Source organism: Vanellus vanellus (genome assembly GCF_965231255.1).
Source record: "Vanellus vanellus genome assembly, chromosome: 4".
NCBI lineage: Eukaryota > Metazoa > Chordata > Aves > Charadriiformes > Charadriidae > Vanellus > Vanellus vanellus.
Genome location: NC_138909.1, coordinates 19535096 through 19550985, shown reverse-complemented (window position 1 = coordinate 19550985; position 15890 = coordinate 19535096). Strand labels below are relative to the sequence as shown.

Genomic DNA, 15890 nt, shown 5'->3' with positions numbered 1-15890 from the left:
TCAGGGATACCACAGACAATGGGGAGAAGTTTTTTTCTGCTTCTGCCACTCGAGTATTTTACTCTTCCTGCTACTGTGAGCTTCAGTTAGGTTAAGATTTAAGTCCAGCTTTTTATTTGGAAAAAAAAAAAAAAAAACTTAAGCATTAGGGGAAGAGCAAATATTTTTCCAGTTCAGTAGCATATTTAAGTTTCAGCTCTGTGTGCCTAGAACTCATGAAAGCCACCTCAGTGAGATTTAGGCCATGCATCCACACGTTTTGTGGAAGATTATGAAGTCCACAAGAAAAAATGAAATACTGTTTGAAAGCATGGAGTTACTGATCCAGCTTACAAGCAGGAGTTCTGTTAGATTTTGGCAAGGAAAGCAAATGGATTTGTAAGGTTTTAAGACAAAGTCTCTGGAGAGGGTATTTAGTAGCGTGTTCCTCTCTTACGCTGGCTACGAAACTTTGGTTTTCATGTTTTCTGGTTAATTTATTATGCATTCATTCTTCGTTTTATGCTAAGAGTTGATGATTGCTGTAGTTCAGTGATTTCTGCTCATGGACTCTGGTGTTGGAGGAAGTGGACTGGCTGAAGCAACAAAAAAATTATTCTACAATAAAAATGTAAGTCGCATGTCTAGGAGCAGACTTGACTTTCTTCTGGGATATTTGGAAAGCGTCCATGCTAAATTTAGAACTCCTCAGGCATCGGTACTGGAGAAAAAGCAGGAAGTCATACTCATTTCTGCTGTAGGTCACAGGGTTGTTGCCAGCTCCTCGTCCTGTGCAGTGACAAGGCTGTTGGCTGCACTGGGCCAGGCAGGTTAAAGTAATATCACACGTGCCTAGAATATTCACTGATGGTGCTGTAAGCAAGGTAAGTATTCTTCCTTCAAAAGATACCTAAGAGAAAGATCTTACTTATTCCAAAATCACAAACTAGTTCACAGATATTACGGATCACAGGATATTTACATAGTTTATAAGAAGGAATACCTTTTCCTGCTGAAAACTTAATTTCTACTATGCCAGATTTGACAAATTCCTATACTAAGATGTTTTTATAGTTAGCTAGGGGGAAAAATCTTGATATTTTGGTTCCCTTAACTTCAAATTAATCCTCAACTACTGGTATTCACCACCTTTGCTTTGTTTAACATTCCCTTTGAAGAAGTCACTATTATCATTGAGATATAAGCTTCCGAGACAACCTACTTAAGTTACAAAAGTGAACATAAAAAAGCAAGAGGAAAAATGAGAGAGGTTGAAATGCTGTACAAGGGTTTTGAAAAGCACCATGTATTATTCATTCAGAGGTCAGATATAGCATCTTTAGCCTACACTTCCAGGGAACTCTTGCTTGTTTTGGTCCTTAACTGACAGTCTCACTTCACCGCTCCCTAGCTACTCACACTTAACGGTATTTTTACAGCCGAGTAGAAATGCTGCTTACAGATAGAACTGCCACTGACTACTAAATGATAGTTTGCAGCTCCCAAGTCGTAAGGTTTTCCACCTGGCATACATGCTACATTTATCCTTGTACTTTAAGTACAACTGCACATACGCTTTCCAAAACTATTCTGTGTCTCAACGTGAAAGAGGCTGATGGTGTATGTTTTACCTATTCTGGGTATGCCATTGTAAACACCAACACAAAACCCACACAATAAGTCTTAAGATAAATCAGTGCTGTTGGGGTGGCTTTTTGTGTGTGTTTTAAATCAACTGAGCAATAACACAAAATTCAAACATAACTGCTTTTAAGCAGTTTTTTCAAAACCAAGTCATCGCTTTCTTTTGTTTCTAATCTTTTAGCTACAAGCAATTAAAAAAACCCCGATCTGTAGTTCAGAGTACTGAGGCAAAAACAGTGCCTGGAACTAGGTTCGTGCATGCATGGAGTATCATGACACAATCTTGCCTATTTGTGTGCTTTCTAGGGAAAATGAAACTTGCTGGTAGCAAAACATACTTTGATTGCATTGGAGGTTTTCTTTGTATCTTTTTGAAAAGCTAAAATACCCCGTTCATAAAGTTTTAAAAATTATTATTTTCAAGTTATGCAAGTATCAGGTGCAGTATAAGAGTCACTTCAGATTTGCTGGAATCTGTAGGAATTCATCAATTAATCTCTCTGAAGTAACTTCCTCAACTGCATTTTCCCAGAAGGAAGATGAGTATAGCAGTGCTGCCTGAAATGACTCTGAATTGTGTGTCCTTCCCCACTTCATTATCTGGGCAATGCACTTGCATTATCAGAGGTTTCCAAAGTGTTGTACCTACAGTAGATGTTAAATGGAAGCACACAACTTCTTTGTCAAAAAAACCCTGAATCAAAATAAAACAGCTCCCCCCCAAAAAAAACTCAAAATATATGGTACATCTTTTTTTCTTTTTTTTATTTAAGCTTCCGCAGGTAGAGATTTCTTCTTGGCTGAGGTCATTAGTAGTGAGGAAAAAGGAAGTGGGTGATTTTTTTTTGTGCAACTACCAAGGTGGGGAGAGGGTGGATGTGGGATTTAGGTCATGCTGGTCTGAGCTGTTACGTTGAAGTTACATTGAACAAAAAGGTTTGAGTGAAGTCCTTTTCAGACAACTTCAGTTGTACCTAAGAGTACTTCAGGCATGTTGCCTTGTAGCACTGTCTTAACTTTGAGATGATAGGTCTTTGTAAAAACATTACTTGGCCTTCATGATCCAGTTGTGCGGGTTGGTGAACTGGAAAAACATATATATTGCAAAAATTATAAAAAGGAGAGAATGTGGCAGCGTCTCACCGTTTTAAGAGCATGTTGCTTGTTCTTTAGTGACTGAGAGGCTTAGAAGTCTTATTAATAGTAGTCTCTGCATTTTTCTGTAGTCAAAATTTATTTAATGGCTTTGACTTTGTTTATCTAGCTTTTTGGCCCAAAAACCTTAAAACCAAACTTATCCTTGACATTGTGAAACATCTGTTATGCCAATTAAGTCGTGAATCCTCATCAAAAAGATACCTGAAAAAAGTCTTTATGACCTTTTTAAACCTCTTCTCTTTGCTTTTTAAGCTTGCAAGTAAGGAAGTCATCTGTTAAATTAGCCTTGCAAAACTTATTATGGAAATTCATCAGTCCAGATTCTGCTCCCATCATATGTTATTGTTTGAGAATAATTTTCAATTTGCCCCTTAAATTATTGGTCACGTAATGGGCATGAACCATGTTAAGGTCTGTGTCTAGCTGTTCCCTCGGATTTTTCTGGATAAGCGCTGCAAATTACAAAGGCGGCAGTTTCTTCAGCCTGCTGTCTTAAAGTAGTTTTCTGTCTTTCTGAACGAGATTTCTTTCCAAGTTACATCCATTTATTTAGCCTCTCCGGAGTCTGCGGGCCTGCATCAGTGGAGGAACTGGGCTGGAGTCTTAGGTCAGATGTGAGTACCTGCTTGCAGCTGGACATGTGCGGCTGGCTCTGGTGGTGCTTCTGCTAGAGGAGATGGTAAATGGAGAAGCATGCTGCCCTGCAGACCTGTTATTGAAGCGCAGCATCAGTTTGGGTAGGAATGTTGGCATTAAAAAGCAAAACGAAAACAAAAACCCAGGGACTCAACGGTTCTGGATGTCCCGTGATTGCGCTTGGCCTTGGCCGTCAAAACGTTTTGTGAGTGGCACTTGGAGGCATCTGCATCATTCCCAAACCGACAGTGAGTATGAAGGTGGCATGAGGAAATCCTAGCTGGAGATTGTGCAGATGTCAGTGTCAGCCAGCAAATATGCACAGGGCTTAAATCGAGTTGTCTGTGGGGAGTACGATGTACTGTTCCCTGTAAAGGCTGTCAAACTGCTAGCGGGGATAGACAGCAACATGTAATATTTGATCTTCTATGCCCACAGTCCTCAGTGGAGCTGATCTCGTTTCAGTATTTCTTTGGCTTTATGGCTTTTCAACTCTTCTTCTTTGACCAACGTTGTATTTCTCCTTAAACTCTTCTCTTCAAAGTGGCAAGGACAGCCCTTGCTGCTGGGTGGCAGTTGTGGTTTAATGGTAGTTTACAGGCTGAAATACAGCTGACATGTGACTTGTAGGGAAAAAAAAAAAAAAGGAGGAGGGGGGCAAAACATTACTCAGGGTGCAGAAAAGCCCAACTCCTTCAGGCGCTGGACGGTTAGCTTTGTAAGAGTCACTGCAGCTGGGACAGAGTGAAAGGGTGCACGCCCGTCCTCTCCAGGGCCAGCGGGTTTGGGGCACAAGGACTGATGGGCTGCAGTGGCAACTTACGGTAGAAATGACAGTTGCACACCTACCCAAGAGACAGGAGGGCTCCCTGGTGCAGTCAAATGGCCCTGACCAGTTTTGTTGTGCTTTTGGCACTGAAAAGAAATTTTCTGTGCGTGTCCTGAACAGTCTGTGATTTTAATCTCTCGAGCAAACGTTTCACCGTGTATTTGATATGGGTGTTGCAAGTCCATTTGTGGGCAGCAGTTTTGTTTGCCTATTGCACACTTTCCTGCTGGTGAAAGCGTCATTCAGTTTTTCAGTCTTAGGGTGCCGCAGGATGGCAGAACAGAGACTAAAGATGCCTGAAAACCTGTCCTCTTCAGGGAGAGACTCTAGTAGGGGCATGGGCTTCCTAGCGTGTCCTAACTCAGTGGCTGTGGGAATAAACTGCTGGGCAAAGCTGAAAGCAATCCTGACAAAAGTAAACCTTATGTTCTGTACCTCCAGAGCTGCACGTATTTTGGGGATACTTGTGTCCTTTAAAAACAATAGAGGTCCTTGTGCTGCTGCTGCAGACTTCTGCAGTACTTGTGCAGTCGTGCGTTTGCTTTCCTTTAAATTTTGTGCTGCGAAGAAGAAAGTGGTTTCTGCTAAGCCACCGGACCTGTGAAGAACAGCAGACAGTCACTGAACAGTGCCCTTCGGGCTTATGATAAATCCTCCTGGCAATTGCACTATGAATACTCATTGTATGTAAACCTGTATCAATTTCAAAGCCTCTTCAGGCTTATCTGAAAGAACTTCAGGAAGGGCTGTGAGTTGTTTGGCAAGGATAAGAGAGGTCCAAACTGGCTGTTGCAGATATTCTCTGATTCGCAAGTTAATTGAATTCCACTTTTGTCATCAGTTATCACTTTATAAAACTCGAGTTTCTGGAATGGGAGAAGCAAACGGATTTTGATTTGTTGCAATTGATCCATTGTAGAGAGAGGTTTTTGAATACTTTGTCCAGGTGGGATCTTGATTCGTTATGTTTTGTGGGAAGGTTTTTTACTGTGGTGCTCTCATGGGATATTGCAGGAGCTTTCTGCAGCAATCTGCTGGTTGAACACTGCTTTTCTGTGCCTGCTGTTCACCACTTACTAAATTAAGAAGTAAATTAGGTGTTTGAGCTATCAAGTTAAGCTTGCTGGGAAGAAAAAGGGGAAAAGAGTTTTGGCACTGTGAGTTCTGAAGCTTCCCGATCTCTTGCTGTGTGGTAGAAGTTCCCTGCTGTTTGCTCTCCCTTTCCCCTCCTCCTGCCTGCTGTGGGGGGCTTCTGCAAGCAAGATCCCAGCCCCTTGCCTTCATTCGTGTGACTTATCTGGCCGTGCCTCAGCTTCTGTTTGTCTCGAGGTGAGTAAGGTCAGATGCAGCTATCCGTGCATGATTTTCTGAAGAGAAGTCAAATCTTTGTCAAATGAGCGCTGCCTCAATGAGAGCCTTTTGTAGACATAGACAAATGAGGTTGCAGGGAAAAGAGAAGATTCCTCACCTGCTCTCGTCCCTCCAATGCAAATAGTGCAGCATATGGGAAACAGATGAGTGACCTTTCTGTGAGAGTGTGAAGGATGACACTTTTTGACTTGATTAAAGTGTTTGCTTGCTCTGCTGTTTACCTTGATCTGGGGAAGATCCCTCTGATGGGGCACTGTAGCTCGCTACCCTCTTCCTTTAACACAAGGATCGTCTCAGTGGCCTTTCCCTTTTCAGCGGTTATGCTGATTGCTGAACATTTCCATTGAATCTCTTGTTTATAGGCAAGAAGCTGGTCTTGGATGCACTTTGCTCATTTTAACTACTCAGCCCTTTGGTTATTTTTCATTCCGATTTCCTTTGATAGGAATGGTTGGGAAAGGATGTGTAAACGACATGTGCTTTCAAAACACATGCGTTGCTAGTAGATAAGCCGATCCATCGAAGTGAAGTGGTGTTCCCTGCGGCCAGGTGGCGAGTCAGTGCGTGGAAACAGTGCAGGTCCTGCTGCAGAGCATCCCCAGCACCTAATTCTGCCAGGGGCATGGGAAGGAGGGCCCTGCTGCTGCGTCCTCTCCCACCAGGCACAGCCTGGGCATGGGGCAGGTGGGTTCTGTCAGGGGGCATCGCCGCTCGCCCTGGCTGTGCAGTTACTCTCGTCCCCACGTGCCTGAGGAGCAGGAGGCGTTCACTGTGCTTGTCCCAGCCCCTGCGCCTTGCCCAGCGGTACCCACACTGCTGATGCGTGGTGTCGCACGTGTGCAGGAGGGTGTCCTGCCAGGAGCCGCTCAGTGGTTTTGCTGATACATTAAAAGCAGATTTATGTGTTTGCACAGGCTGCAATGTCTGCTGTTTGTTATATAACTGGCAAATACCAGCATTGCCTTCGTTTTGTGCTCTTCCCCAGAGCTTTGTTGTGCCTGGGCTCGGGAGCCTGGTTGAAGGCAGCTGTGGGCGCTGCTACGGCTGTTGCCTGGTTCCCTTCAGGTGGCACTGCTGGAGTGCCAGGGCACCAGCAAAGAGATGGCCTCCTTTCAGAGGTCCTCATCACACTTGCGCTCGGGAGTCCTGGCCCATGCCAGGTGGGCACGTATGTGGTGGTCACTGCCTGGGCTCCAGTGAAACGGGTGGGGGAAGCACAGGGGCAGTCCCTTGATCGAGGTCATCTGCAGACTTTTCCAGAAATCACCATGTTGTTCCTACTCAGCAGTACGTTCAAGGTTTTGTTCTGAACTGCGCAAGTTACAATTGTATGCTTTTCTATTTTTTAATATCAGTTGATGTTCCCACGAGCCCAAGAGCTGGCATTCAAGGGTCTGGTGTGTGATTCCTCCACTTAAAACCACCTCTGCTTTGCCCTCTCCAAGCTTAGGGCTTTGTACTGGCTTCTTTTTCTGCTGAAAGCACATGAGTTCGTAGAAGAACGTGAGCCATGAAACAAGAGGAATCCTGCCAGCTGAACGAGCACCACTGTTGAATGAGCTGTTTCACTTTCCTTCTTTCTAATCTTTCTTAGAATGTATCTTCTACTAAAGACTTGAAAAGAACAGGCTTTGTAGAAGTGCATTATTAACTGGCCTTCTGATGGGGCCTTTAATTCTTACTAGGATTTTATTATTAATGGGCTTTCATGAAATTTATAGAACTGTTGGTAAGCCAGTGTTTAATGAGTGCATCTGTGTCTCATGTCAGTTGGTAAAAACAAAACAAACTCATGCTGCTTCCCTCTTTTTTTGTTGTAGCAAACCTTCCCCAGTGATGTCCACTCCAGCGAAGAAATTTTGAAGGTAGGTGCTCTTAAATAATCAGTCTCTGTGGTTGCTTATATTTTGCATGCATTAAACTAGCGTGTGGGGAAAGAATGTCATTCTGTTTCTGTTCTGTCAGTGGATGTTGTAGTCACTAAAAGTGGTGTATTTTGGGATATGCCGTGGAGAAGTAAAGATAAAAGCTTCAGATACAGGTGGAGTTGGAAGACCAATAATGGTCTTCCTATCAGTATGTAAGTGTAATGCAGTGTGGTGCAGTTCAAGAGCAAGACTGACAAGTCATCTGAAACAGCCAGAGCTGCTCCTTTGTCGAGTCAGGGGGTTGCCATTATTGAGTGTGTTTCCTCCAAAGGGGCTGGACATGCTGCCTGCTGTCCATACTGCCAGCCCCAGCAGCATGGCCCTGAACAGGAGCACGCACCTGCATCCGTCCCACCTGCCTGCGCAGGGCACTGCTGCTGCACTGTTTCTTCTTCACTGTAATTATAGTCCATTCGTGCAAAGCTAAGGCAGCTCTGATGCAAAACCGTCTCCGTAACTTTGTGTTAGAGTCGGCTCTGTGAGCAGTGTGCAGGCTTCCAGTAGCTGGCTCTGAGTACATGTCACCCATTCACTGTGCAGGGTGTGAAAATGCACTGGGACCTTTAATAAAGGTCTTCAGTAAAAAACACTTTAATAAAGTAAGAAATGGCTGGTCGTTCTGATACTGAGAAGACAGTTCCTTGATGTCAAATGCTGTTCTGAGACACGGGAGTCCTAACAGGTGTTTGGTTTCTGTGATTCGCTTCCCTCACTGTTGCTTCAGGTTGCTTCAGATCCTGATGCCTTTATTGCTCTCGAGAAGCTGTTCTTGAGGCAGTGTTGTAGCTGAAAGGTAGTTGTGCACAGGTGCTCACTAGCTGCTGTGCACTGGTTGGTATTGCAGCACAAGTACTCCTCCTGGAAATACTGCATCATTTTGTGTTTCACAAGACATCCTGTCTTCTTGCCTTGTGTGCAACGCATAACACTATTTTTGTAGCAACCACAGGGAAGCACTGACAAATGCATGAAGAGGTGTAGTGCAGTATATTGAGGAGTTTATAATCTACTGAAAGATTGGAGAGCTAGTCAGTGAAGCGAGCAATGAGCTGAACAGTGGGAGGGGAGAAAAGAGAAGGCAAGGGTGGTAACAGTGCCATCAAATAGTCACTCAGGTTAGTTGTAGGCTGCTTCCAAGTTTTGCACAGAAACCCCTGCAGATTGCTCTAATCCCTTCTTATAGAGCCAAAGGTAGCAATGTGGTTTCATTCCCTATGTATCTTTGCGTTTCATGTTGTTCCTAATAGATAAGGAAACTAGGGACACTCCTAAACTTTCATATTTGTGCCTTGTTGAAAAAACGGCACTTGTAAATTATGGCACAGTAGACTTTCAGGCTTCAGTCTATTTCATGCCAAAAGTACAAAGATGCACTTTGTACCGACACGTTTCTCATAATTTTTTTTTTTAAGCCCCTGAGCAAACTGCGTGTGGTGCATGCTCATCATGAGATGTGTTCCGCACGAACATAATTCCTAACTTTCATTCACCTGTTAGTGATGGTGGGTGAGAGTGAGGGCAGGGGAACAGGGCAGGAGAATTCCTGAAGACATAGCACATCGGGCAGTCTCTTTCTTTGGTTTGAAACTACGTCCCAGAGCTCTGCGTCAAAGATGTCTTGGTCGGTCGGAGCAAAAGCCAATAGTCCAGGCAGAATAGCGTGGGGAACGGCTGGCAGTCAGCACTCTCTGGCTGACGTCCTCACATTATGTGAAAAGCCTTTTGGAGTGTTGTTGCTGTAAGGGGTTATAAGAACTTCTGTGAACAGGAAAGTCCTGTGCTTTGAGGAACCCCAGAACTACTCATACAGGTTTTATTTACTTTTCCCTTTATTAACTGTGATAGCTGTAAGACTGAGGCCTAATCCTACAAATACAATATGTACTTAACTCTCTACGAGCTTCACTAAGATTGCTCTTACTTGGGCAATGGGAGTATGCTTGCAGAAGAGGAGCAAGTCCTCTCCATGGTCTGGCTGCTGTGATCAAAGGAGGGTTTCTTGCTGTGGTACCAGCTCAGCTTTACAATCGGGTCAATAAGGACTTTATGGGAAGATCTGTATGAACCTCTTAAGCTTAAAACCTCACCTGTGTGTATCAGCGAAAAATACTGTAAGCCGCTTCTCTCAATCTCTTTCCAGGAAATGACCCACTCATGGCCACCTCCCCTGACAGCTATTCATACGCCTAGTACAGCAGAGCCTTCCAAATTTCCATTCCCAACAAAGGTAAAACACCCTCTTTTTGCCAGGGTTTTTGATAAATTAGAGGAACTCTTTCCGGCTCTTGCATGTGTTTTCATCTGATTTTGTCCCTCTTTCATAGATAAAGGCTGTTAGGAGATATTATCTTTAGAAGTCAGATAAATTAAAGCACAATGGATCTTGAGTTGTATAACAGCTGCTTGCAATGTATCATTTTACTGAGAATTAGATCAGATTGTGCTTCTGAGTAATTGGTTTTGAGTGGGCTATATGGTAGTGTAACTGTCTTTCCTCTTTTTTATTTTTTTAAGCAAGATTTGTATTTTTAGAGTTGAAAGACGTTTGAGCCAGAGGGGGATGAATGAATTAATATTTCAATGACTTACACATTTGTTACAATTGTGGGCTTGAAATGTGACTGCTTTTCCGAAACATTTTAAGCATCTCATCTCTGTTGCCGCATAAAAACCATTTCATCTTTATTGCCAACAAAAATACTTGCTGACTGTGTTAAACAGAAGTGTTTGGCAGCTCTTATAATTTTTTTTTTAATATTTCTTCAAAAATGCACATACCACTGATGTGCTAGGAACCCATTTTTGGTGGCAGTAGCACGTATCACTTCTCTGTCCATCTTAAGCTATGTCAGGCCAGCTTAGACTATTGGACACTTCAAAGTCATACTTTGACAAGTTAGTCAAAGTATTTATTACAGTACGTAACCAATATGCTGCTATTAAGAGAGAGCTGATTTATTTTATTCTTAATTTGCACTTTGTCCTTTCTTTCTAAGAATCACAGCATGTTGGATCTGTAGCACAGAATCAGAGTAAGTAGAAATCCAAAGAAAACACACTTAATGTGTGTATTGACAGATAGTTGTGTGTTGTGTGCTATACGTTGAAGTGAACATCAAATGTTTACATTGATTAAGGAATTTAATTCAACGTTGAACAGTGATGAATTTAGAAAATGCTTAAGAAATTGCATACACTCATTACCTAGAAACTAAGACAGCAGTTCAACAGAGAGCAAGCAGTATTTCGTTAGGAAACCCTGTTTGGAGTGATGAATAATCTTAATGGCAAACAATTGCATTCTGGAAGAAGGTGACTTTCTAATCTGATGCTCAGAGACCATAGGTTAAAATACCTACTTTAGTGTGAGGCAAATAAAAGCAACTGATTCATTTTTGATTTACAGAACAGTATGAAGCACCTTCAAAAACATTGCCTATTTCTCAGCCGAGAACATCGTAAGTAACCAGACTCAGTTCCCATCTCTACTGTGCAGTTATTTAAATGACCCTGGAATGAATTACAGTTTGGCTTACTTGATGATTCTGAAGATTAAGGCTTTACCAGTCTGATTTTTCTCAGAAAATTTCAATGCAGGGAATTTTCACCAACAGAAACATTACTGTTTCATGATTATAATGACTGTGTTAAAAACAAAACAAAGCTGAAGAAAAGAAACCCAACCATTAATGTACCTGATTTAAGGTTTTTTTCTCTTCTAATATTATTTAATATTATGTAGCTGTGGCTACATAATATCTTGTCACACTTAGTGCTATTCAAACTACTAATAATTTATTAAACTGACATAAACGATAAGGGATACAAAATGAATCTGATCTGTTCTGCATATAATTTTGAAGCTTGTGGGGGCTCGTAAAGCTACAGCTACCAAAACTGTGAAAACTAGGGGTGAAATTTTAAAGCAATTGTATGATAGAACTTTCTGCAATTGTGCAAGGAAAAGTTTTCTAAAAAGTGTTGTCTTAATTCTGTTTTCATTTTTAAAAGCAAACAAACAGGCAAAAACTTAAATGTTGACTTTCTAAAAACCTCTATTTATATTCTAAGAATGTTAGCCTGTTGCAAAGTGGGGTGAAGATGAAGTTTCTAGAGCTTTTTTAAATAGTATTTTAAATATATTTCTACTTTTCTTTATCTAGTTATTCTTTTTCCTATCATGTTACGTTTTCTTTCAGAAGAAAGCTTCTTAGAATTTGAGTCTCAGTCTAAGATGTTTATGCGTAATCACTGCAAAAGCTTTACAAGGCTAGGAAGGAGTGCCAACTAATAAATGAATCGGTCCAATAGAAAATTTTAAGTTGGTGGATAAAATAACTTGGTACTGTCCTTGTAGGTTAATAATTAATTAGGTTAATAATTATCTATTAATTAGGTTAATTACAGAAATTGCTTGAAGGTAGTTTTGTGTGGGCTGACATTAGTCTTTCAGGATTAACCTGGCCAAATTGGCAGCATTGATAGCCCTGAGTAACAAATAGAAATCTTTCCATGTCTGGAAAGCTAAGGCGTCCCTGGGCAAGGCAATTGCTGAACCATTAAATGCTTATCAGTCCATGTGATATATAAAGATCTCATGTTCCATGGAAGGCTGCAAACTACAGACCACAAAGCTTACTCCATGTGTTTTCCTTTTCCTTATCGTGAACAATTTAATTAAAAAACCCCCAAACTGGGCCAGTCACAACTAAGAGGAAGAGCATCTCTCCGTCTTGTTTGAGATTGTAGAATTTTGCATTCAATCTCTGTAAGATCTGTAAAACAACCCTTTTTATACTGTTCCAGCATCATGCAGAGGAGCCCACCCTCACTGGGAGCAATCAGCTACTCCCTTAATCCATTCTTTATTTTACTCCTCCTTCTTCCACCCCAGCTTGCTCCTCCTGAACAATTTCTGGCAATTTTCACTGCAGTATTAAAAATACTAGTTTCAACTGCAGCAGGCTCTGCCTTCCTCCTCAGCTACCCTACAACCATCATCTTTATTTCAACTGTTCTCAGCTGCTTGTAAAAATCCCCCTAGAACTGTAGTCAGTTTTCCAGGTGGCAGAGAGAGAAGAGGCTTTCACTGTAAACAAGAATCTGAAAATACTCCTTTCTTAGCCCAAAGGTCCAGAATTGTAAATATGGCATGGTACATAGCTCTGTCCTTAGCCAACATCCCCTCTCTGCTCGGCGTCCTTCTGGGTACTTCAGAGCCAGCACTCATCTGCCCAGGGACATGCATACCCACAATCGACGACGGCAGTTGAAGCAGGAGGAACAGGGTGGTTTAGGTTTACGTCCCAAATGGAATTAAGCAAGATTTGCCCAAGAACTTCCTCTACATCTTTCCCTCGAACTCATGCGTCCCTTCTTTTTTGTTTTGTTTTTGGTTTCATTTGCACAACAGGGCTTGTTTTCTTTGCTGTTTAACGCACACGTGACTGTCTGAAAATTCAGCTGCCTAGAGTAGCTTGCATTACAAAGTGTAGCTGGCTGAAAACAAACAGCGTTTGTGCTGGTTAATTAGAAGTTGAAATCCCAGTGCCTCTGTGTGCCCAAATTAAGCATTCAGCTTTACAGAGCATGCAAGGGTTTCCCAGATGGCTTTCATTCTTGAATAGAGCCCCGAAGTTAGCACCTGGCTACACTGGAATGGAAGCAGCCCTTCTTTTAAGAGGGGAGATGCCAAGCTCTTTCTTGGTGATGCATCTTTAACCTGGCTGGCAGAGAGGGACCAGCCTGTGCTTTCAGTGGGGTTGTTTGGCAAGTGATGTTAATTTTAGTGCTGCTTCTCGCTAAAAGAGCTCTTTTTAAATAGCTTTACAGGGAGATTGATGGTGTGTATATAAGCTGCAAATGAACAGGTCCTGCGAATGAAAACTCGGCATCTATTAACTCCTGAGCTAATTAAAGCATTAAAATTATTAAAGCAGATTTATTTTCTTTAACTAGGCTATTTAACAATTTGTTGAAACCTTGTTTTGGGGAAACTGGTTTTGTCTATCCTTGTAGAAGTATGACTCATTTAAAGTTTTAGTGTTCTTCCTTCCTTGATCCTAAATTGAACTTAAGTAGTTGCAATGTTCTTTTATGCTGATTTGTTTTATTTACCAGCAGCTCAGGTGAAAAAGGTGATCCTTTTTATTACAAACAGTTAAATCAGATTTAAAAGATCTAGATAGAGTTTCCTTGCATTATTCTCTTAACCTCTAAAAGAAATGCATCTGTAGTCCACAATTCTTAAGGCAAAAGAAAAAATGAAAACATTTTCAGAACTTTTTAGCATCCCTGGAAGTTTGTTCATTATCACCTTTGAAGGATTACTTTCTCTAATGGATTGGGGGAAAAAAAAAAAAGAATTCATTGAGATGCCAACAGACATTTGCCAAACTGCCCAGAAGTGTGGAGAGTGGCTGTATTGTTGCTACCCTTCCTTTTTTCCTATTTATGCCTCAGTGGACTAGCGGTGAGCTTCAGCTCTAGCCCACGTGCAAAGTTGGCACAGGCAGGATTGCTGCAGACTGCATGCCATTTGCCTTCTGTAGGAAATTCGGGGGCCTCATTTTCCAAGGTGGTGTCTCATAGTGATTCCTGTCAGTGTTTACTCTAAAGAAGAGGGAAGAGGTGACTTCCACTGAGAAGGTGTGTGAGGAACTGAGGCAGTGGAGGCTGGGAGATGGAGGAGGATAGTCACAGGGGAATGGCAAAGGCAAAATGCCTGAACAAAGAAAGCGCGTAGGTCATCATGAGTGTAATCAGACAGCGCCTTTGTGGCACTGAGAGCCTCTTCTGCATCAGAGAGAGGTACTTGGGGACTGTGGGGTCAGTACCTTTGCAGGAGGTGTCACCTATGCAGGAGGGGTTGGCTCCGTACTGGTAGACAAGGAGACCTTTGGGGTTTCTTCATGCTGTCCTGCTCCATGGGCAAGAGTAGATTCGTCCCTTCTGGTTTGTGGAATTATTTGTTTTGAGATCGTGCCAGCTTCAACCGTAAACACGGTCCTATTCCAATGAAAGTATCTCCATGCATGTCAACTGCTTTGGTATGAGTGTAAAAGAATTTATCTAGGTAGTGGGGACAGTACTTAAATAAGGGAATCACTTTTTTATTCAAAGTTTTTACTCCTCTTTTGTCATGGAATCATAAAAGCAAACTGCTCAGGGTCATTAGAGGTGACCCACAGAGCCATAAATCTTTTTCGCTTTGTTCATAATTTGAAATGAAGGCTTAAAAGAGTGTGAAGGTTTCTGTAGTTTTCCTTCTCCTAACAAGCACCAGGAACACTCTCTCCCCACTTTTCCAAGGTGATGTGGTTCGCTGGGGATCTTTCATATTTGTTTTCATGCTATAAAATGTGTTGTCATGAAGGGTTGGAGGCTTATTTTTCTTATTTCTCACAGAGAGCCCTTAGATTGAAATGAGGCTGAAATAAGCAGAGTTTTGACCTGATTGATTAGAACCCCTGTCTCGGTTCCTAAGCGTTTTATCCAGTTTTTGGACACTTGTGTAACTCTCTGGGTTGAGGAGTCAGTCTCCAGCTAGTTTCAAGATTTGAACCACCGTACACTTGAATAACAAGAGTTTTGCCCGTCTGCTTTCCAACTCCTTTTGGGGGTGCCTGCATGATTGCCAAAGTGGGGGATAACAGTTTGGGAGAACTTTGGGTCCCTCCCCACAAATCCTTCCCTTCCAGCCTTTTAAGGACCTCGGTAATGCATTGAAATTGCCAGCAGTAGTTAGCACCTGCATGTAGAGGACTACATTAGGCTTTTTGGAAACATTTGCGGGCAGCCTGCTCTCTACTCTAGCAATAGTAAAAAGAGTTTGTGCCTCCCAACTTGTAAACCACTTTGAGTATCTGAACTGCTCAATGTTATGGTTACTGCTGAGATGTGCACAAGTGTGAAGTTCATTGTGTAGAGAAGAAATAGGAGAAAGGCTTGACCTTGGCATTTACTTATGTATGTGCGATAGGAAACTTCAGCAGCAAAAAGAGAACTCCTGTGACAGAAGAAATATTCACAGGCCCTCAGAGTGTGAACACGCACAGTTTCTGGTGCAAAGACGATGCTTTCTGCCCCTTGGGGAGCCAGTGGAGGCTAATAGCGTGCTAATTTCTTGCTATACAAGGAGCAGATAGATTTCTTCCACGCCACCTTGCGGTCTTAGTGCCTAGGTAACTTTTCTTCGCTGTGTTAGTGTGCTAGGTAACCATTGTTGAGGAGCACTGCCCTCGTAGAACTTTGTCTCAGTTGCCTGTAGATGGCAGCCGATGACACTGACCTCCAATTGCGCAGCTCCTGAGATCGACTGGAAAGCACAGTAAAACGTTGAGGTT

The 15890-nt window shown here is 42.3% G+C and overlaps 1 protein-coding gene across 1 annotated transcript in view; it reads left to right on the top strand.

Moving 5' to 3' along the window:
• Positions 1-3171: 3171 nt before the first annotated feature.
• The window catches only part of LOC309671259 (AF4/FMR2 family member 1-like), a gene marked incomplete at both ends in the record, with an annotated part of 39063 nt that continues 26344 nt past the window's right edge, over positions 3172-15890 (top strand). Inside the window, 5 exons of the mRNA XM_082482465.1 lie at positions 3172-3192; positions 7438-7482; positions 9686-9760; positions 10556-10577; positions 10952-11003. Coding sequence (XP_082338591.1) covers positions 3172-3192; positions 7438-7482; positions 9686-9760; positions 10556-10577; positions 10952-11003 — 215 coding nt within the window. The remainder of the gene's footprint in view (positions 3193-7437; positions 7483-9685; positions 9761-10555; positions 10578-10951; positions 11004-15890) is intronic.